The 24,613-nt window shown below is 32.6% G+C and overlaps 1 protein-coding gene and 1 long non-coding RNA gene across 2 annotated transcripts; both read right to left on the minus strand.

Moving 5' to 3' along the window:
- Window positions 1-13,197: 13,197 nt before the first annotated feature.
- LOC130946762 (BURP domain protein RD22-like) lies at window positions 13,198-17,028 on the minus strand. The gene is made up of 4 exons (XM_057875607.1): window positions 16,781-17,028; window positions 16,037-16,133; window positions 14,736-14,964; window positions 13,198-13,987 (listed from the first exon to the last, which is right to left on the minus strand). Exons 1-4 carry the CDS (start codon window positions 16,820-16,822, stop codon window positions 13,468-13,470), a joined length of 888 nt encoding a protein of 295 aa, XP_057731590.1. The 5' UTR covers window positions 16,823-17,028; the 3' UTR covers window positions 13,198-13,467.
- A 923-nt stretch (window positions 17,029-17,951) lies between these two features.
- LOC130945229 (uncharacterized) lies at window positions 17,952-20,741 on the minus strand. The gene is made up of 7 exons (XR_009072196.1): window positions 20,432-20,741; window positions 19,958-20,019; window positions 19,752-19,859; window positions 19,587-19,648; window positions 18,999-19,036; window positions 18,785-18,909; window positions 17,952-18,136 (listed from the first exon to the last, which is right to left on the minus strand). It is a non-coding gene; the product is annotated as an uncharacterized LOC130945229 (long non-coding RNA).
- Window positions 20,742-24,613: the final 3,872 nt, after the last annotated feature.

Raw genomic sequence — 24,613 nt, forward strand, 5'->3', positions numbered from 1 at the left:
TTTTTTTTTTCGCGTTCTTCCTCCAACATTTATATCCTGCGTTCCACTTCCTCTTGCTCCTCCTCCTCCTTTTTTGTGTTCTTCCTCTTTTTTTTTTCGTATTCCTTTTTCTTTGCGTGTTTTAACTTCATCGTCATTCTTTTTATTGCTATATTTTTTCCTCCTCTTTCTATTAATTTTGCAACATTATATATATATATATATTGTTTGGTTTTTCCCTTCTGTTAAGCTTAGTTTGATTTTGGATTTTATAAATGATGACAAACATTTATTGGGTTAAAGCCCAAATGTGTTTAATTGTGTACTAAGTGATGCAGGCCCAATCAAATGTTGCTTCAGCCCACTACAGCAATGCTTCAGCAAATAGAAGGCAGCTCATTTGTTTCTTAGTGCTCCAAGAATAATAGACAAGCCCAACTCTCATTATAGCACCGTTCAGTAAATACAAGGCTATGTGTTGCTAAAGAAAGAGGGAGGACAGCTGGAAAAATAAGGGAACAACAACCATGCAAGGACAGATGTGGCTCTGTGAAAGCAAGAAGGACACAAGCACATTTCCACTATCCCAAGGACATTAGCTAAGCAACATTCGGCTAGTGGGTGAGCAAAACACAAACTTGCTAATAGCAGTAGCAGCAGGAGTTACGGAGAAAAATGAAAAAGGAGTGCATGCCAAGGAAGAAAAAAAAGCAGAGGCTAACAGAGATGGTGGACGGGTTCCTCATCTAGCAGAGGTAGTGGAGTATGATGAAAAAGGACTGCATGCCAGCAGTGACAGCTCCAACGGGTAGCAAGGACAAACAAATGAAAGAGACAAAAATGTAGGCAAGTTGAAAACATATAAGAAGTCTCATTCCATCATTTCATAGCAAGAAAAAGAAAGCACAAACACAGAGCATCATCTCAAACATTGAGTTGAAATCTTTTTTTTACTCAAGCTTAATTTCTGATTTTCTTTGTTATGGCTGTCTTGTGTCATTTTCTGTCTTGAGAAAAAGGCTGATCTTGTGAGTTGAAAAGTCAAGAGAGAAAAGACAAGAGTGATGCAAAAGAACCACCGATTTCTGATGTAATTGAGTTGTTGAACTAGGATTAGTTTTCCTTGCCAAGTTGGGTTAGCACTTGGTGAGTTTGAATCTATCTAGATTCCCCTTTCAAGTTGGGACAGCACTTTGGGTAGCTAAGTTTTGGTGAAGAAAGCTTAGGGGTAGATACTAGTTGAATTAGGAAGTAATTCAATAGTATTGGTGAATGTAATCAGTGGATTATAGTGGAAATTCCACCATGATTTGTGGTGGAGACTGGACGTAGGATTCATTGCACTAAGAATCTAAACTAGGATACATGCTGGCCTTTTTCTCCTCTTCCCTACTCTCTACTTGTTCTGCATATGAGACAAAATGAAATAATCTCCTGCAACTTAAGCTTATGCTAAAACAGAGTTTAAAACTTTAAGTTTTAAGCCAACTTGATTCAACCCCACCTCCTTTCTCAAGTTCAAGTAGATCCATCACATTCCAAGAAGAATTATGAGAAAATGAAATAAGAAGATGAAGAAGAAGCAGCAGCAGAAGTTGAAGAGAAAGAAGAGGAAGAGTTTTGAATTATGCAAAACTTATCAGAATACAAATACGCGGAAAAATTTTCAAAATACACTGAAGCTAGAATGGAACAGATTCATCACAATAATAATTCAAATTCAAAACTCCTACACCAAAATTTTGCTACAAATGCACAAAAATATTTCTTTTAATGCATTTTTTTCTTCTTTTTTTTAGTTGAATGTGTAACACCCTAATATCCAAATCCTTATGCTCGAGTCATAAGTCAATGATATTACGGTGGTACGACTCTCAGGTGGATTTTTAATATATAAATATAGTTAATTTTGAAAGGAGTATTAATCAAGAAGCCTGAAAAGAGTAGAAATAAAATCGCGAAGACGTATCACTCACGTTTCGACAACGAAAAGATAAAACGTGAAGCCGAAAGCGATATACGGATAAGGCATAAAGAAGATTAAGAGATAGATAACAGATAGATATATATAACATAAGTAAATAGCCACTAGTCGCGACCCGCGAAGTTTAGGCCGGCTAGGGTACAATATGAAAGTAGTTGACAACAGTACATCCTAATCTCTCCCAAAGGAAACATAAGAGCCTCTATAGGCAAGTTCCAAAAGAGTTCAATACATAATATAATCTTTTCAAAACGAAGATGGAGAGATTCTAAGCAAAACACAAAGTAGAGAAAATAAAGATCTTCGCCGTCTCTCAGACGTACCACAGCTCACTTCTGAGCACTTGGACCTGTATCTGAAAAACAAGAGATATATACGGAATGAGAACCCCGGGCCCATGGGTTCCCAGTACGGTAAAAGTGCCAAATAAATACAATGCACTGCAATAAAAACTCACTAAGCATCCTAAACTCCTTTTCACCAAATGTCCAGCCTAGATTCTCACTAATCCATAAATAGGCATCTGTCGTATGGGGATACTAAATCTAGTTCATGTTACACATGTTTCCCAACTCGCTGATTCTTCCACGAATTAGACTCAGAATCATAAGCAAAACCATTACCAGTTGTTCTGTCTCAGCAACTTTATATCAATACATCATACCCTCGCCTGGAGCTAGTGAAATCACATCACTGCGTCTACCCAGGGGGCTCAAATGATCTCATTCAAAAATCATCATCATCATGCAATCGCATCATCAATTCATCTCATCAAGAACAGCCCTCAACATACACCGACACCAACATGTGGATCTCTCAGTTGTACAAACACAAGCAATACAGACAAGTAATACACAAATAAGGTACAAGTAGAACAAGTAGCACATAATCAGGTAACATAGCATATATGATATAGAAATCCAAAACAAATAGGCAAACCCAAACAATTCAAACATATGCAAATGATGTATGCCTGCCCTATGGCTGATGATATCATCTGTCGGTTATATAGCCAACCCGACACGTCCTGGTAGCTAACCATGGACAGAAACACCCCTCGCGGAGCAAGTAGGTTTGAGCTACAACCCCCTTGCTACTACCCGCTCAGCCCAGAGCCAGTGGAACAACCACTACTGCGGCTACTACCCAGGCGGGTGTTTAACAGCTCAACCTGGAGCCAGTGGAACAACCACTACTGCGGCTACTACCCAGGCGTCACAATCTCTGACCTGGAGCAAGTGGGACAAACCACAACCCTTGCTACTGCCCAGGTATCTCAAGCATTAACCCGGAGCAAGCGGGACGAACCACAACCCTTGCTACTGCCCAGGTATCTCAAGCACTAACCCGGAGCAAGCGGGACGAACCACAACCCTTGCTACTGCCCAGGTATCTCAAGCATATATTCATTCAATCTCAATTCATATTATCAATCCTCATTGTTATCAAATCTCAAACATTAACCTGGAGCAAGTGGGACGAACCCCAACCCTTACTACTACCCAGGTATCAGAGTTACATTCATTCTAAACTCCATAATTAACTCATTTATCATAAACATCATTTTTCGTCTCATACCCGGAGCAAGTGGACTAGCCACTGCTACTACCCAGGGAAACTCGCATCTCAGATAGTGGAAGTGCAAATCACAATTATCAATAATTCAGCATAAACATGCATGAATTCTCATCCATGGATCAACATCCATATCAGCCATCCGGCTCACGGTTAAATCCATAACCAGCCAATATTCATAGCATACACAGCTATTCCGGCTCACGGTTCAATCCAGAACCAGCCAATTCATAAACAATTACGGCCCTTCGGCCAATGGCATAACAAGCACTTCCACCACCATCCTCCACATCTCACATAATCATCAATGATCCTCATTGATTATTCATTTTCCCCCTTGCTTCACTCGCAAGTTACCTCATTCACTAGCCCTTTTCTAATAGCTAGGCATATCATAACGATTTAGGATATAAGTGGTGAGATCGGAGGCTTAGAAGTATGAGATTTGGCTTTTAAAACTCAAATATCAACTTTTGGCATGAAAACAATGCCACGCGTACGCGTACTCCACGCGCACGCGTGGATGTCCTTAAAAACTCATCGACGCGCAAGCGTCATGCACGCTAACGCGTGGATTAAAAAGTTGCCAAATCGACGCGCACGCGTCAACCACGCGTACGCGTGGATACTCTCGTGCCCCAGGCACAAAGCTGGCACAGTTCTGGCACAACTCTCTGGAAAATGGCTGGGCATTGGGTGCAGCACTATCGGCGCGCCCGCGCACATCACGCGCACGCGTGGATGGCGTTTTCTGGAAGATCGGCGCGTACGCGCCAAGTGCGCACACGCGCAAGGGATTATTCTGCTAAAAATTTTCTAAGTTAAAAACTGCAGAATTCACAACTTCAACCCCCAATCTTCCGACGGACATAACTTCCTCATTTTAAATCGTTTTTCACCCGTTCTTCGAACGGCATGGACATCCCGGATCCAATTTCATTTCTAAACAGATTTGGAACAAAACAAAGATCCGTAGTCCAAGTTATGTCCCGTCAAAGTATGCCCAAAAACCATGTTTTCATATAAAACCACAAAGTGCCATTTTCAAAACAAGCCATTTTCATCTCTTTTCAAAATCAACCAAAACATGCCAATTTCAACCCTTTTTGAAACCAATCAAAATATACCAAAATCAACATCAAGCCTCCTCAACTCATACATTAATACCTTACCACAATTCACAAACCGCCATATAACCATCTTTACCCATTTCAAACAAATGGCTAAATTACAAACATATCAACATGGCATACATCCTTCCTCATCTCAATTTCCAACAATACTATTTCCAATCAACCATCATTATACATAATCAATATCATAATCACTATCACGTGGTTTCACCCACAAATCAACCTTAATCATTTCTCAAGCATATATCACAATATATATACCTCTCATGCATCATCATACCATCAAGACATCAATAATCATAATCACCTATATGACTACATAATATTTCTCAACCCAAAACCAACATACTTCATCTACATAATTTCACCCTTCAACTCCTCAACCTTATTATTCAACAATCAACCCAATCATTCGCATATTCATTATATGAAATTCATCCAATCACTTGTGTCATCATACAATGCACACATCAACTTACCTCCCTTACCTCTTTCCGGCCTCCGGCCCAAAATTTACGGCCTCCGGCCCAATTTCACAATTTAAATGCATAAACCACAAATTAATACTCATTATCCAATACATCAAATTTTCAATACACCAAGCATACAAGGCCACACAATTCTCAACCCAATCATCAATTCACATTACATACCAACTATGCATAGTAGCATCAACCATTCACACAATCCAAACTTAATCCTAGGGGTATCTAGCCTAGGAATTCTCATCACACCACACGGTACTTAAATGAAACTTAAACCGTACCTCTTGTAGCCAAATCAATTGAGCCTCTTCTTTGGAAGTCTCCACCAACCTTAGCCCCAAGCCTCACCAAAGCTCCTCAAGCAACACCAATCTCCCAATTGTGCACCAAAACCATCAAATGCACTAACATAGCCAATATCACATACATACGTCAACCTAGGGCTCATAAAAATCACAAATCACAAGGGTTTGAGCACTTCTTACCTCAGCCCATATGAAGTAGGGATAGAACCCACTTAGAATCCATGTTGGAGTATCCCTAAACACCCAAAATCACAAGATTTCAACACTAACTTCCCAAAAACGTATAACAGTGGTGAAATTCGAAAACTGGGCAGAGATGAATGGAATACTCACCACAAAACTTAGATAGAAATGTAGAGGATGAGAAGAGCGACGCGTGGCCGCAAACGGCTCGTCAATCGGAGCTCCGTAGCTCAAGTTATGGTGGTTTGAAGATCAAAGAGAGTTAGGTTTTCTCTCTTCTCTTCCCTCTTCTCAATTTCAGCGCCCCAACCCTCTTTTAAGGTAAAAATGAGCTGAAATGCTCATAACTAATGTTTATATATGTTGGGTCTTGGGCCCACTTAGGCCCAGTTCACTTATTTTTGTCCGTTGGTCCAATTTTGGACCAAAACCTTTAAGATTAGCGCTCTAAATCGCACTTCAAATATTTCTACCTCCCCTAATTATAATTCCTCATTTCTTAATCTTATTTACTCATAATCAATTCTCTCAGCTGTAGTACCAGACAGGTCTTAGCCAGTACTGCCGGTCAAAATTCCACTGTGCACTTTTACGCAGAAAACTATGTCTTCCGACTCGGAAAAATTCACTGAATCCAAATATCATATTGAAATCATCAAATTCCAATTGCCAAATCTTCCAACCATATTCGCTCCTATTTAACTCATTATTTAATTAATTTCGGTTAGACCGGGTATTACACTGAAGCTAGAATGGAACAGATTCATCACAATAATAATTCAAATTCAAAACTCCTACACCGAGATTTTGCTACAAATGCACAAAAATATTTCTTTTAATGCATTTTTTTCTTCTTTTTTTTAGTTGAATGAATATAGGTTCATCATCTTTCAAGTAATTTTGCAGCATTATGTGTAATTTTTTTTCTTTATTTGATTTTTTGTTTTTATTTTTGTTAAGATAGTAAAACAAGAAAAAACTTGAGAAGGTAAAACAAAAAGGAAAAGATGAATAAGGAAAAAAAGATAATAATGATGATGATGAAAAAGAATAATAAGCAGTAGCAGAAAATGAGAAGGAAGAAGAGGAAGAGTTTTAAATTATGCATTATTTATTATCAGAATAAAAATACACCGAAAAATTTCTAAAATACACCAAAAGTTTTTCAAAATATACCGAAACGAGAATGGAACAGATTTATCACAATAATAATTCAGATTCAGAACTCTTACACCGAAATTTTGCTACAAATACACAAAAATATTTCCTTTAATACATTTTTCTTATTTTTTTTCTTTCTTTTAGTTGAATGAATGTAGGTTCATCATCTTTCTAGTAATTTGTAGTATTATGTGTTTCTTCTTCTTTGTTTTTTTTTGTTTTTATTAAGAGAGTAAAACAAGAAGAAACTTGAGAAGGTAAAACAAGAAAAATATGAATAAGAAAAAAAAACAGAAGACGAAGATGATGATGATGATGAAAAAGAAGAAAAAGCAGTAGCAAAAAATAAGGAGGATGAAGAAGAAAAGTTTGGAATCATGCATAACTTATCAGAATAAAATTATACCAAAATTTTTTAACAATAACATATAAGTTTCTTATTTTTTATACCAAAATTTTATTACAAATACACAGAAATATTTTTTTAATGATGCATTTTTTTCTTCTTTTTTTCTTTATTTATTTCTTTCTTTTAGTTGAATGAATGTAGGTTCATCATCAAACAAGTAATTTTGCAGCATTATGTGTTTCTTTTTCTTCTTTGTTTGATTTTTTTTAATTCATGTTAAGAGAGTAAAATAAAAAAAAAACTTGAGAAGGTAAAATAAGAAGGAAAAGATGAATAAGAAAAAAACAAGAAGATGATGGATGATGAAAAAGAAGAAAAAGCAGTAGCAAAAAATGAGGAGGAGTAAAAAGAAGAGTTTTGAATTATACAGAACTTATTAAAATAAAAGTACACTAAAAAATTTTTGACAATAACACATAAATTTCTTAGTTTTTACACCAAAATTTTGCTATAACTACACAGAAATATTTTCTTTAATGTTACGGTTTTTTCTTCTTTTTTTCCTTATTTCTTTCTTTTTTGTAGTTGAATAAATGCATGTTCATCCTCTTTTAAAGAATTTTACAGCATTATGCGTTTCTTCTTCTTCTTTGTTTGATTTTTTTATTCTTGTTAAAAGAGTAAAAACAAGAAGAAACTTGAGAAGATAAAATAAGAAGGAAAAGATGAAGATGCAGCAGCAAAAGATGAGAAGGAAGAAGAGGAAGAAGTTTGAATTATGCATAACTTATCAGAATATAAAAATACACCAAAATTTCTTAACAATAATACATAAATTTCTTTATTTTTACACCAAAATTTTGCTACAAATACATAGAAATATTTTCTTTAATGATTATAATACACAAACTGAGTTTGAAAATAACATAAAAAATGACTGAATTATCAACAAAAACACATCCAAATCAATTTTGAATCAGACAACGTCATCAATATAGAAAAAATTATATGATAATGATAATAATAACTACGATAATGATAACAATGATACATATAAGAAGAAAACGATGATGACTATAACAATAATGAACATGATGATGAAGATGATGAAGGAGAAGGAGAAAAATGAAGGAAGAGAAGAAATTCCAATGAGAAAAGAAGGAGAAAAAGGAGGTGATGTTGGTGACGACGATAACGAAAGAGAAAAATAATAAAAAATAAGGAAAAGAACGTGCGCAGCAAAGGCACAAAGAAGAACGGACACGCGTGAATATGAATGATTTGTTGAACTTGTTTAGTTAATTAACTTGTATATAGAAATTTATTCAATATTTTTTTATTATTTTTACTGATTTTGAAACATTATTTTATTTAAATCAGGGAAATATGTTTTTTCATAATCTATACCGGGTTTTTGTGAAAAACCTTCTGCTACAAGTCGAGTTTTGTAGCATACAACTTCATTTTTCTCATTTTATTTTCTCACAAATATCCATCGGTATCCAACGGGTTTTACATCTTCTGGTGTACGGACTACAGGTCCAAAGACTTCACGTTTTGCAAGTGAGTCTAACTCAGCCTTCATGGCTTCTTCCCATTTTGGCCAATCATTCCTTTGTCGACATTCTTCGACTGTTCTTGACTCAAAATCCTTACTTTCATGCATGATATTTAATGCCACATTATATGCAAATATTTCATTGACAATTGTCTTATTTCGGTCCCATTTCTCTCCTGTAAAGACATAATTTATTAAGATATAGTCATTTTCACAATTTTCAGGTACTTGAATGTCTTCTGGCGTTAAAACTATATCAGAATTTTGGACAACTGCAGGCGTCTTTACTATATCTTTTTCAACAGGAATAGAATTTACCTCTTTTCTTTTTTGAGAATTTTTGTCTTTGGAACCGATAGGCCTGCCACGTTTATGGCGTGAATTTGTTTCAATGGCTATTTTTTTCGACTGGGACATCAATTTGAATTTGGGCATTTTCTGTTGGTATATAAAATTTTGTTATCCTCTTTGTATCGAAAAATGTATCAGGCAATTCATTTGCTATTCTTTGTAAATGTATAATCTTTTGAACTTCTAGTTCACATTGTCGTGATTGATGATCTAAATGAATCAAGGATGATGCATTCCAATTAAGTTCCTTTTCAAGAAATTTATTCTCTTCCCCTAATGTTGGAAATTTTGATTCATCAAAATGACAATCTGCAAATCAGACTTTAAATATAGCTCTAGTTTGTATCTCAAGCTACCTCACTATAAAGGGCGAATCATATCCAACATATATCCCCAATTTTCTTTGGGGTCCCATTTTTGTGCGAGAAGGTGGTGCAATGGGAACATATATCGCACACCCGAATATTCTTAAATGGGAAACATTTGGCTGCTGGACAAAAGCTAATTTGCATAGGAGAGAACTGATGGTAACTTGTTGGTCTCAAATGAATGAGTGCTGTGGCATGCAAAATATATAGCATGCCCCAAACCGAGGATGGAAGATTTGTTCTCATAAGTAAGGGTCTAGCAATTAATTGGAGGCACTTAATAAGTGATTATGCTAATCCATTTTGTGTGTGAACATTAGCTACTGGATGATCAACACTTATTCTATTAGTCATACAATAAGCATAAAAAACTTGGGAAGTAAATTCTCCAGCATTATCAAGACGAATTGCTTTAATTGAATTTTCTGGTAATTGTGCTTTTAATCGAATAATTTGTGCAAGTAATCTTGCAAATGCCAGGTTGCGAGAAGACAATAAGCACACATATGACCATCTCGAAGATACGTCTATTAGGACCATAAAATATCTAAAAGATCCACATGGTGGTTGAATAGGTCCACATATATCGTTTTGAATTCTTTCTAGGAATTCAGGAGACTCAAACCCAATCTTTACTGGTGATGGCCTTAAAATTAACTTCCCTGAGAACATGCAGCACAACAAAATTTACTAAATTTAAGAATTTTCTGGTTCTTTAGTGAATGTTCATGGGAATTTTCAATAATTCTCTGCATCATAGTTGTTCCCGGATGACCCAATCGGTCGTGCCAAGTTATGAATTCATTTAGGTTAGTAAACTTCTGATTTATAATGGCATGTGATTTAATTGCACTAATTTTGGTATAATATGACCTAGATGAAAGTGAGAGTAATTTTTCTAATATAACCTTTTTATTTAAATCATGAGTTGTGATATACATAAGTACTTATGATTTCCCTCATTCATTGTTTCAATATGATATCCATTTTGGCGAATATATTTGAAACTCAACAATTTCTTCAGAGACTTAGTAGATAATAGTATATTATTTATCATAAATTTTGTTCCTTCGGGAAACAAAATTATAGCTCTTCCAGAGCCTTCTATCACATTACCCGAGCCAATAATAGTATTAACATATTCTTCTTTTGGCACAAAATTGGTAAAATATATATTACTTTTGAGAATAGTGTGCGAACTTGCACTATCCGTAAGACAAATATCTTCACTATATTTCCTTGTCATTCTCTTCAAAGACAAATAATAATAAAATGAATAGAAATATTTGCACAGTAAAACAATTTTCTTGATTGAAAATATTTTTCTAAGAAGTATAGTATATACTAAAAATTTTATTATTATTATCTTGACACATTCAGTAATTTTGAAATTCATAAATATTTTATTATACATCATACTTGAAATTTAGATGCATAGAAAATAAAACTTAACAATAAGTTTCTTACATTATATATTTACATGAGTCCTTAACAAACTCACATATTAAACTATTCCATCAATGATCAAATGACCAATATTTTCTTCAAGATCCTCAAAGAAATCAGACACATCATAATGAGTGGTGAAATTTTTAGCATCATTTGAAACAAAATTTGTTTTCTTTCCTTTGTCATCCTTTTTTCAAAGATGCATGATAAAGATCGTCTAGGTGCCTTAGGGTATGACAGGTACGCAACCAATGTCACTTTCCACCACAACGGATACATTTATCCTCTGCTGATTTATTTTGCCCACTGTTTCTTTCTTTATCCCACTTTTAGTGAGATCCTTTCTTGTGAATATAATTCTTCCTCCTTCCATAATTTTCTTGTTACCAAAACCTTGCCATTTACCTCTTATGAGGTAATGATTTGCTGCATTTGCTTCAAGAAATGGGGCGGCGCCAGCTGGACGCGTTTCATAATTTAAAAACAACTCATTGTTGCGTTCAGCAACAAGAAGGCAAGAAATTAGTTCAAAATATTTTTTTAAATCCTTTTTTTCGATATTGCTGCTGCAGGAGCACATTCGAGGCATGGAAGGTAGAGAAAGTTTTCTCTAACATATCACTATCAGTTATCTTATCCTGACATAATTTTATTCATGAGGTGATTCGAAACATTGCTGAATTATATTCATTTATGGATTTAAAATCCAGTAGACGCAAGTGCGTCTATTCATATCGGGTTTGAGGAAGTATCAACGTCTTTTTATGATTATACCTTTTTTCAAGGTCTTTTCACAGATCTGCAGGATCTTTTAATGTGAGATATTCATTTTTCAATCCTTCGTCAAGATGATGATGAAGGAAAATCATGACTTTGGCTTTATCCTTCTGGAATGCATTATTTTTAGCCTTAATGGTATCTCCAAAATATATTGAATCAAGATGGATTTTAGCATCTAGTATCCATGATAAATAATTATTTCCAAATATATCAAGAGCATTAAATTCAAGATGAGAGAGTTTCGACATAATAAAAATTTGTTACCTAGAATCTTCCTAAAATTTGATTAGAGTCTTGTGCTGATAATATATTGTAGAATAAATAAATAACTAAAGAGAAAGTATAAATAGAAAACACTAATATTAATATTTATTATAATTAATATCTTAATATAAAAATATTTCATATATAGTAGCATATATAAAAGAGAGAAAGAGAGAAAAGTGTTTTAACAATATGAAAAAAGAGAAACAAAGAGAGAAGAGTGTTTTAACAATATGAAAAAAGAGAAAGAAGATTTTATTGATTTTGTGTATTATTTTTCATATCAAACCCTCTATTTATAAACGTACAAAAATTAAAGTTTAACTTTAGTTTTCGAACCTTTCACTTGAAAAAGCATGCTTATCTTAACATTTTTTTAATTATTTAAATACAAAACGATGCTAATGTTTTAACTAAAAAACTATTAAAAAAAACTCCTCCACAAAACGGCAGTGCCGTTTTCATTTTGTAACTTTTTCTAAAATTAAAAAAAAAAAATGATTACGTCAATAACGTTTTAGTTATTTTTAATTTTTGTCATTTAAAAAATTAAAAATCATAAGAAAAGAAGCATCAAACTATGAATGACCTAATAACACTGTATTTTTTTAAATAAAATTTATTATGACCGTTATTAATAATTTTAGCATATTTTAGTGATTTTTTTTTATAATTCTCCAAAGAATAAACAGATAAAATAATTAAAGAGAATAATTATTAATAAAAATAATTCAATAAATTTATTTATTTTTATCATTTATAATTTTATTTTAAATCAAATTAAAAACGTACAAATCTACAAAAAATTTTCAAGTATTTAATCTTATTTTTTTATGATTCCTTCGCTATTATTTTCAACTTTTTTAATTAAAATATTTGAAAACAACCAAAACATCATTCACGTTTTCTATTTTCAGATTTTAAAAAAACTTTCAAAATGAAAACGGTACTGCCGTTTTGTGGAATTTCTTTTAATATTTTTTTAATTAAAACGTTGGCAGCGTTTTATATTTAAATAATTAAAAAAAATATTTTTTACACACAAAACGTAGGTCATGTTTTATGTTTTTCAAAAGTAAAAAAATTCCATATACTCACCTACACTAAAATATGGAGGCACATCACATTATTTATTACAATATTAAAAAAAAAAATTAGCCGTAAAATATTCGTCATGCAACTGGACACTACCACCGCCTAGGCGCCTGCCCATGAAAAGTGAATGCCACCAATTTGCTCTGAACAAACCCATGCTAATGGAGGAACGTTCTCATCAAACTCAATTTTTATCATCACTCCATTATTTTAACAGTACCTTAACCAACTTATATATAGAAAATAATTAATACATACAGGACCATAGCTATAAATACCAGCCAGATAACATATATATCCTACATTGATCCCCATACATCAAACCTTATTATACCTTGCTCGATCTACTAGCCAGATATGACATTCTTGCATTCCACAAATTCAACATCTCTTATTTAGATAAGTAGTTGTTTTCTTGAATGCAAGAATTTGTATTTGGTTGGTCTAGCTAGTAAGATCCGGGAACCCAGAGAAGGGTATCGGTGGCAAGAAAATGACAAACGGGAACAGTTCCAGGCTTAACATTTAGTTGCATAAAAGCAGGATTATCACTAGCCCAATGCCTAGTATTATTATGGCAAATTGCTAGAGCTTTAGCTTTTGTCCCATCTTCAATAGACACCAATGGAACATTATAAGCCCTTGATTCCACTTTGTGGCAGTAGAACACAGCATAAGGGTAATTCAGTTTGTGGCACACCACAGCTTTATCACCATTTTTTGTCACTCCCTTCAGCACACTGTATTCCTCTGCCTTTTCATTTTCCTTCTCCAACTCTGTTGAAAGTAGTTTTATGTTCTTCCCAAGCTTCAAAACCGCAAAGTTTACCAATGAGTCCAGAGAGGTGGCACAGTATTTTTCCTCCCCCTTAATGGCAGGGCTTTCGCAAAGCTCAAGTGTGCCTTTCACTGTCTTAGCATCGGTTGACTCAGCCTCTATGCCAAAACGCTTCAGAATCTCTAGGAGCCTGAAATTGGTAATGGTTAGTGCTTAGTGACATAGTCATCAGTGCTAATTAGAGAATAAAAAGTAATATTTATATACTAAAATCAATCAAGTGACCAATATATTTGTATATAAATATATATATATATAATTTAATTTATTTTTAGTATATTTATATTTTAACATGTATTTTATAGATAAATATATTGGTAATTAATTTTGGTAACTGATTTTAATGTATACGTAGTATAGTTATTAAAAAATAACACAAAGTTATCTTATTTGATTTAACATGTATAATTTTATAATTATATATTTATTATATTTAAAATCATCCATTTATTTTAATAATAATTAATAAACATAAATAAAAAAATTGAACTATTTGATTAATTTTTATCATCTTCTAAACATTTTTATATTATTAATAGCAAAAATAGTAGGAAAAAATATAAAATCAATTCAGAATAACTGAGGTTACCTTTATTTATATTAAAGTTATTTATTGTAGAATTATAAATTTTACATACATTAAGTTAAAAATATTAATTAAATAAGATAACTTTAATTTATTGTTCATTAGTATTATTGTATTAATATTTTAATAGTTAGTTGTCTTTTAATTTGTTACTAGATATATCTAAGTTTATTTATTATAAACAGTTTTAGTCTGCAACAATACAATGCAAGAAATAATAATTGATACATTTAAAATTGACAAGGGATAGAATCTTAACAATTGTTGTCAATAATAATCACTTGCTCAATACCTGGTACTGGAAAATGGGGTGATCTTTGCAAGTGAGTTTGGTAAAAAGGTGAAGTCACTAGAACGCTTAGGGAACTCAAGTTTGAGTTTCTTGCCAGGATGAAGGTCTTGTTCAAGGAAAAATGTGACATTCAGCACTGTATCTTTGAGTCCATTAGGGTCCCTCAGTTTGCCATAGACGTCAACATCTATTTTGTTGTTGCTTATCTTAAGTCCTCGATCGCCAATTCCTTATTAACACCAAAAGGCGAACAGAGATTAGATAGTGAGATTATGCTCGGCAAAAATTGAGTGAATTTCAATGTAATTTGAGAGTAGTTTCCTTTGTAACAACCACCGCCACCACCATAAAAACTTAGAGAAACTCTTTGGCATAGTAATTTTTAATTTTTATTATTATTATTTGATTAGTATAAATATTAAATTATTTTTAATAAATAAATTTTATTAATTTGTATATATAAATTTTTATAAATATAAATATAAATTATATATTTATTTTATGTAAAATTTATATAAATATAAATACAAATTTTTACTGACTAAATATTAATAAAAAATAATAATATTTATTAGTTATATAACATTGTTCAAAAATTTATTCTAAAAATAAAAATTAATTACAAAGAACAAATGATATTATTACATTCTATTACATCTACAACAGTGAGACCATGCATTTACATATTGATTTTCTTTAATCCCTTTGTGTAGGATCTTTTTAAATATTTATCTATTTTTATCATTTTCTATTTTTTATATGATCTACTCTTTTTAACTAAATGCATTATTTTTCTCCACATGTTCAAATTACCTATATGACAATATTTTATTATCTTTTGAACAATAGGCAGTGTAATATTAAATACAAGTTTTAATCAATAAAATATTAAATACTATTTATTAATAAGTAATAGTCTGAAAAAAATTTCAATGCTCATCACTCGTTGTTAAACCATTATTTATAATTTTATTAAGACAAAATGATAAATTAAAAGTTAAAAGTTTATATGTCATCTTATTATATATTTATAATTTGTCCAAACTCCAAATAGATAATTATTGAAGAATGGAAATAGTATATAAAAAATAATGATAGAATAAACTGAATGGAAATAGTATAATGCAAATTTTTTTCTGCAATTTTTTTTCGGTTCCTTCTTGTCTAGAGTACTTGTGTGTAATGCAAAGAACAATAAACGACCATAAACAACTGAAGTAGATGTAATTAAAGGTCAAATATGAGAAGTGGAAGAATTGGAATCTGGAATCTCAAATTCATACTACTACATATATACTGACCAGGCTTCGTGAGATCCCTTAATGCTTTAGGCATGTGATCAGGGTTTCCCCATAACATCTCATTTGCTTGGACATGGCTACCTAATAAGAATGCAACCTGCCAAAAGTTTCAATTATTATTATTATTATAATATCAAAAACAAACTGAGCATACATAATAAGTGATTTATCACAATCCTTTTAAAATAGAGAAATGTTAGAAAATTATCAAAATTTATTTTTTTTAATCATTAATTAGTTATTTATGTTTAAAAGTGTAGACTAAAATATGTTTGTTATATTACTAAACTAAAAAAAGTTAGATTAATAACTAAAAGTAATAGTTAGAATAATATTCTGATAGCACTCTAACATTTTTTCTATTTAAATTATGAAATCAAAGAAAAACTTTCAAATAGTGAACATAAAACATTTATTAACTATAATAAAATTATTTATCCAAAAATTTTATTATGTTAAGCAAAAGGATTTTCTTTTATTTGTCTTATATTTAAATTATTTGTTTATTTGTAAGAATAAATTAAAGATAATAAAAATTAAATCCTAAATAATTATATATCCAGGATTATCAATACTAGTCAAATTCTTTTACAATAACAATTATAATTGGAAAAAAAATGAAGTTTCAAATATATTTAATGTATTGAGCATTTTAAATATATCTAGTATTAAAAACTTGCCTTAATAAATTATAACAACTTTAAGGGCTTCACTTTTATTTTTCTGAATAGAGATAAAACTTACACAGAAAAGTGCCGAGATGAGGCCACAGTGACCAGACTCCATTTACTTCCAGGCTACGAAATACTTAGGACATACAATACCAACAATTTATAGAAATTAAATGCATCTAAATTCAATAACTACTGTGCATAATTCGGATAATATAAGTTGATCAAAAGCCTATGGATCTACTCCTTCCACGTATCTATTTTGGTCATCTATCGTTTTTCGACCTCCATTATTGAGCTTACAGGACGTAACTCTGAATTTTCTACTTTCTTTCCATCCGTTAATATATTACACATCAATCATATGCCGGGGGACGGGGACTGATGATTATTATTTTCATGTCCTATATATATTTTCCAGCTATTTTAAGATTTAATACAACAACAATAATAAAGTTTTATCTTACTCAATTATGTATATACAGTGATATCACATATGAAATTTCGTTTGATTACCTCATACTAAGAATTTCTTTTAGATCTTCTTTTATCATTATCTATTGATTTATCTCTTATTTAAGGCTCGATTGGATTGATTTAAAAAAAATATATTTATTTTTTTATCTTTTTAACAAAAATTTGTTTTTTTTAAGATGAATATTATTTTATTATTATAAAATAAAGAAAAAATAACAAATTGATCTCTGACGTTTTGGTCATGGACATTTAAGTCCCTAAAAATTTAAAAATACATTTAAATCACTACAAAGGAGGCGCAGAATACCGGCAGTTTTCTTCTTGATTAGCGGCGGTTCTAAACCGCCGCAAAATCAAAGGCTGGCGGCTAACTAAACTGCCATAGATATGGGCGCGGGGATTGGGTTTGGCGGCGGTTTCCAGCAACCGCTGGTATAACCGCCACTGAATTAGTAATTTGCGGCAATTAATTTAGCGGCGGTTTAAAACCGCCGCAATATACAAATATTAGGATTTAGTCATTTTTTACCGGCGGTTACGAACCGCCGCAACGTTAGTACGGTTTTTAATTTAGAATTTTTGCGGCGGGTATAAAACCACCGCTAATTTTAATACAAATTAAAAAATATTTTTTTTTTCTTCTAAAAAACGCTGATTTTTTTGTTTAATTTTAAAGATAAATTTTTTGGCCTTTTTGAATTTTTTAATACTATAAATGTTAATATTTTTCATCTATTGAATCTAAACTTGTGGCAAAAACAACAAAATTAACTGAAAAATAAAATAATATATTTATAAAAATATTAACATAGCAAATCTCTTGCTAAGAATTGCATAGTCAAATTCAAAAAAAATGTTTGCTTCAAATCAAAATAAGTTCAATCCTAGAATTCTATTTTTCACTCTGTCCTTCCACGGAATTCATTCATGCGATACTATTGAGTCAACAATCCTGCATAAGGATAAATAACAATGTTTTAGTCTAATTAAACAATGCACACCTCATAGGCACCAACAACATGATGAATAAGGAACACAATTAAATGCAACAATGAAAGACCATTATTTTTTGGCACAGAAATCACAACTGCATATCATATGATGCAACACATGGATACCATGTAGGGAAAATTGTCAAGTAGCTAGAACAAAATTAACTTTACACCATATTACGAAAAGCAAAAAATGTATGATACAGAACTCTTCTTTCTATATTTGAAATTAATAACTCCAACTTGCTTTTCAGCAATTTTTGAATCGGTAATATTTTGTACAAGCACCAATTTGGTTATAAGGCAGGACCATCGAAGGTGAATCCAATACTCAACTTAGAACTTCTATAGAATGCTAAGTTGATGGATTTCACATTGCATGCAACATATACACATACATATTACAATATTTCACTAATAAATTCTGACTCTTCTCAGCAGCCAACATAATATCACAAAGTGTCATTCAAATGTCCACATAAATGGCTAGACTTTTAAAGAATCCTTTTCATTTACTTTCGTCATTCCACATACAATACTAACATTCCATTTATTTAAACAAAACGGAACAGAATGCTTCATAATGCACATGGGTAATGCTTACTTACAGTTATATTTAGGGGATAGGTGCCTGTAAGCTCTCGGAACCGACACACACTGAATAGAAGATTTTCAAAGCTGTCCCGTGCATGTTTCTCTGTAAGTGCTCTTGATTTCACACTTTCTTCTTTACCTTCACACACAACCAAAAAGAATGAGATAAAATTTCTGATAAAAGGAGTTTCATATGTGAGTATCAGCAAATACACAAAAGGTAGAAACCTTCATGCCACCATCATTAACAGCAACAGCCTAATTCCCTGAGGAAACACATAAATGATGCAAAGGAAATCCATCAAACTAAGGTTACGAAGTTATAGGAAACAATTGAGCAGCAAACAGAGCAGAATTCATAGAACACACCAAGTTTAAATCATAATTCAGAAAACAAAGCAATTATAAGCAATTTTATTAAAACCATAAAATATAAAAGCAGCTCAATGAAAATGACAAGATTACTATTATTACAGGCCTCTGTAATGGTACAATGAACCTAAACTATAAACTAAATCATTGTTAACTTACGAAACTAAGGTCCATGTATCTCTTCCTTACTTTCGCTATTTTAAAGGAACATGCTCTGATTTAGATTCATTGAAAATATAAAAAGGAGAAACTTCAAAAAGGTTTCATATTAGGCACCCTCTTAATGTGTCATGACCAAGTTGTGCTCTTTCATTGTCTCCAAATAACAAATTCAAAAGCAAACTTTATTCCTAACATACAAGAGACTTCCAATAAAATAATATTATTGATTTGCAAAGCTTCTTTTCAATAACCAAATTTTTGCATCTGAAATAGTGGTTTTACCATCTAATCTTGTGCTTCAAAGATTGTCTTGACTAACTTAAAAATCTGATCAGAAGTCCTTGCTGCATCAATTAATAAGAAGCAAAATTTTATTCCATTAGTACTACAAAGCATTTAAAACTCAATTATCAACACTTGCGGTTGCAGCACCAAGATATCAAATACCTTGTGAACTTTTCCTTTCTCACCATAATAAGAAATCACAGGTGGACTAGACTCCAAGAAAACTTTAAATCGCTTCTTTATTGTTTCAATCTTGTCATCCTCTCTTGCCTTCATTATCCCAAAAAAAAGGATGAATTTGCTGATAACCATAAGAAAATTAGAAGAAATAGTTCTCTGTTTTTTTTTTCTGGAAAGACAAAACTAACTTGGTTAACTGTCAGTGCTTTTGGCAGAAGCTTCACTGTCACCTCTGAAGGAACAATTTTTCCTATCATAATGAGTTAAAAAAGAAGAATAAAGTATCAAGCACAATTTGGAAAGTATGGCTACTATCATAAGGAATCTGCAATTATCAAGCACAATTCATCAAACACCTGGAGTGCTTGAGAATTTGAAACAAGAGAAACTAAAACTCATTGATTGTTGTTATATCAAATAGCAAAGCATTCAGAATAGGCAAATGAAAGACAATAAATAAAGTGAAAAGGGAAGGAGAAAGAGAAGAGAAAAAAGATTAAAACGAAATCACCCCTTTTGTCCTATGTTCTTGGCAAGAACAAAATCAAAACAAAAGAGTAAATTGAAACCAAATCAAGAAGAAAAAGATTAATGTGAACCAAATTGAATTCTAAAACCAAAAAGAAAACAGAACAAAATTGAAAGACAGATTTTTTGGATACCTGAGCAGACCTAAGGACGGGACCAGAGGAAGCAGGGAGCAGCTTGACGATGGACCCACCAACAAGGGGAAGCGCGTAGCAACTGGTACTGACGAGCAGAGGTACACGGCGGCAAGGATTCATGCGCGGAGGTGTGTCCTTTGCCTCTGCTCCCATTTGTGTTCGTCCGAGAAACAAAAGATGGAAATTTGCTGATTCTTCACTATATATACCCAAAACGATTGAATTACAGCGATTTTACTGAACAGCCGCTATCCAATACAGTTCCGCAGCTGAAACCAAACCGCAGCTCAAAATCGACGCGATTCTACTAATTTGCGGCGAGTTTGAACACGGACACTAATTTCTGGCCGCTATCCTCCGCTTGTCTTGTAGTGAATTCCTAACCTCTTTAAGATATGGACACATCGACCTCTGTGTTTAATTTGTTCCATTTTAAAAACTCTTTCACATGTGCATCCGTATCAACCATATCAGTACAACTAGAGTCACATTTGATTTTTTCGTTAGGTCTGACAGACCTAAGTAGACATGAGGGATCAATATCACTACAAAAAAAGGTTAAAATGACGTTTTTTTTTTGGAAATTATGGCGGTTCCAACCGCCATTATTACCAAAAACGGCACCTCTAAAAAACGTCGGTATTCTGGGCGTCATTCTGGTTATTACAGCGGTTTTTAAAAAACTGCCACAATTTCCTATAGATAATACGGCGATTTTTTAGGGTTAAAATAACGGTTTTTCAAGTGTTTAAAATAGCGGTTATAACCGCCGTTTTTACCAGGATGTTGTGACATCATTTCTGTTTAAAATGGCAGTTTCTAACCGCCATTTTTACCATTATAACCGCCATTTTGATTAGGATATAATGGCATCTTTTGTGTTTAAAATGGCAGTTTCTAACCGCCGTTTTTACCAAAATATAATGGCATCATTTTCGTTTAAAATGACAGTTTTTAGCCGCCGTTTCTACCAGCGTATAATGGCATCGTTTTCATTTAAAATGGGGTTTTTAACCGCCGTTTATTCCTAATTATGATGACAATTTTATGCTTTTTAAAATAAGATTGAAACCACCAATTTAAAGTGATATTTTCGAAACTCACTTAAAAATCTCGTAATAACCAAAAGGCATAGCCATAAATCAATCATCATATATAAGACGATTTTTAATTCATACATGATCCAAAAGTCATAATCCAAGTCATAATTGAAATGTCATAATCCAAAAACAAAGTATCAAAGTAACATTTTTTAATAATATATCTTAACATATAATCCTTAATATACGTCTTAACATATCAAGTAAGGTCATGCTTCCTTGTTGTTTGCTCCAGAAAACCTACTTTCTAACTCTTTTAGTGATGAAATCTCACTCTCTTGATCCAATTTCTACAACAAAAATATAATTATTATGAGCACAAGAAATACAAGAAAAATCCTTAGTAATGGAATTCTTAAATGTTGTATCTCTGAGTGTGTAGGTTTATGATGTTATAATGGTAATGATAAACCCTTAGTTGAAATTTTAATCTGAGATGGATTAATCTATCTTTAACGTATGGTGTGGAGAGATATGAGAAAAAAATTTCATTAATTTATTTTTTACATCTAAGATAAAATAATAAAAAAGAAAATTATGCAAAATGCAAAAGCAAAACTAAAATTATTCCAAAGCTTCTTTCTGAATACATGCACAATCTTTGTTAAAATCTGAAACTTTCCTAACTTTCATCACAAACACAAACCATGATTAAAAGATTTTATGCACAAAAATATAATTGAGAATTGCTGTACAACACTTCACATTTTGATTAAAAGATTTTTGGACATTATATGTAGCTGAGCCACTAATTGAACAAAGCTTGGTTGCCGTAGGATTATAATTTCCTAATCTAACAACATTCCATTAATGAATTGAGAAAGAATTTTTTTACTATGAATTTAAGAAAAAAACTAAAGAGATAAAGCAAAGAAAAAAAAAAAGAGGATAATTTTATTTGTACCTGTGAAACGTGTTAAGTAGGAAACATTCCAGCCAATTGTATTAGAATTTTACCTCATTCCTTAGAAGCAATATAGGAGATTAGTGCTTGTAATTGTGCTTTAACGGTATCCAACTCTTCTTGTACATTTGGACCACAAGTAGATGATGTGCTAGCATCATTTGAAGAACCTAAATTCATCTGACTAATTCTTGTAGTTTTGTTCTTGAAAACAACTGTTGGAACAGCTCTCATACCTAAACCTCGAACACTACCAGGGTGCTCTTTCCCAAGAACTACTCCAAAAGCATCAAGAGGAGAATTAACAGTTGTAGTATATGTCCAAGTTTTCAAAAATTCAAAAATTTAAATATATTTTCAAATTCTCAAGGACTTAAATGTCCACGGATCAAAAAGTCAATGACCTATTTGTCCTTTTCTCTAAAATAAAAGTATTTTCTAAAGTTATATGAATTCCCTAAATCAAATTCTAAACATGAATTCTCTCTTCCTATTGTATGTAAATCGTCACAGCCTAGTTAACTTTAGGTTAGTTTGTTAACCACTAGGGCAAAAACAACTAGTTAATCGTCTCATGGTATTTAGGGTCATGGTATACACGTTAATCATCCATGAGTACCATATTCAATGCTAAAGAAGAGTAAAATATAATTGCTTGGAACGATTTATGTGTTTCTTTAACTCGCAGAGGGCAAGGATGCTTTATACGGAAAGGATAAGCTCAATAGCATTTCGCGATTAACGTCTGATCAATTGGAAGCTATTGTCACCACTGTGAAGCTTGTTGCTAACAGGAGATTGGAAGAAGAAGGAGGTAGCATGCTCATCAACGACGAGTTGTTGGCGACGTAAGTGAACAGTAGTATGCAAAAGAGGGTGGTTTGGACAATGGCGTGCACTAAAATACAGTGAAGAATAGTAGAGCTATGATCACTCAGAGATGGTTTAGAGAGGATGGCTGCCTTATGAGAGGGAGACATGTACCTGTTAGACGGTATTGTGCATGCGGCCAGATTTATCGATGAGGAGGTTAGTTTCTAATTGTTTTTCTTGTTTTACCACTTGATTTACTTAATGAAATTATTCTAATTTTGTAATGTATATGTATTAACATGATATATTAGTGACTAGCAATTGATGAGAAGTATTTTTCACGTTTTTTAGTTGTTGATGATACCATTGAATTAGTTTTATGTTTTGAAATGTCTTTAGTTGTTGTTCGAGTCATCCACCGCTCTAATAGGAGAAGTACGTAACACGGCTATAGTACCAGACATATATATTTGAACTCTGATGACCCATTTTGGAATCAGGTGGTAAGACTCTTCTCAATTTCCATATATATATGTGTGTGTGTGTGTGTGTGTGTGTGTGTGTGTGTGTGTGTGTGTGTGTGTGTGTGTGTGTGTGTGTGTGTGTGTGTGTGTGTGTGTGTGTGTGTGTGTGTGTGTGTGTGTGTGTGTGTGTGTGATCGTCTTTAGTTTAGTTATAGCTATACTTTTCTGTAACTTGGCTTGAAATCATATTTTGATACTACCACATTCTACAAAACCTTCATAGAGATTGATGCATGCATCTTCCATAACCAATCATAATATCGACGTACATATGATATGATAATCAAGCTTCCTATGATCGGTGGATATCTCTATTACTAAACATGTGCGCGACCCGTTGCATTTTTTCACTACTTTTCAATAGTCTTTCCTTTGCATCATGGTCATAGGTATCAACTAGTTATATTCATTTTCAAACTGTACACACTTTATACTCAACACCTTAGTGAATGTTATAACTTTTCACTGTGAGTACAACTTTCTCTTTGCTTTGGAATCGCTTGCCGATTTTAAACTCGTCTATGCCAAACATCCCAGGTCCATCTCCATGAATAGCAGGGAGTTGTTGATCTAGAAATGCAGATTGGTTTATTGCCTCAAGATCTAAATTAGAGAAGTGAAGAGGGTACTGTTGTGTCTGAGAGCTTAACTGGATTTGAGATCTTCCGACAGGTGTTGTGTCTCCTTCGCTGTCGCTATCATCAGCAATAATGGGTGGTTTTGAATCTGAATCATTGTCTTTTAAAGCTTTTGTAACTAGATCTCTATCTCTGACCTCCATGAATACAGGTGCACCTTCCAATACAAGTGCTACTCTCATTGTAAGTGCAAGCTCCCC

Source organism: Arachis stenosperma, chromosome 8 (genome assembly GCF_014773155.1).
Source record: "Arachis stenosperma cultivar V10309 chromosome 8, arast.V10309.gnm1.PFL2, whole genome shotgun sequence".
Lineage (NCBI taxonomy): Eukaryota > Viridiplantae > Streptophyta > Magnoliopsida > Fabales > Fabaceae > Arachis > Arachis stenosperma.

Coding starts and splice junctions, on each gene's coding strand:
- LOC130946762 (XM_057875607.1), bottom strand. CDS start 16,822: ATGGAGTCTGGTCACTGTGGCCTCATCTCGGCACTTTTCTGT. Junction 16,134..16,780: donor TCATCTCGGCACTTTTCTGT/GTAAGTTTTATC, acceptor AACTTTTGGCAG/GTTGCATTCTTATTAGGTAG. Junction 14,965..16,036: donor AAGGGATCTCACGAAGCCTG/GTCAGTATATAT, acceptor GGTGTTAATAAG/GAATTGGCGATCGAGGACTT.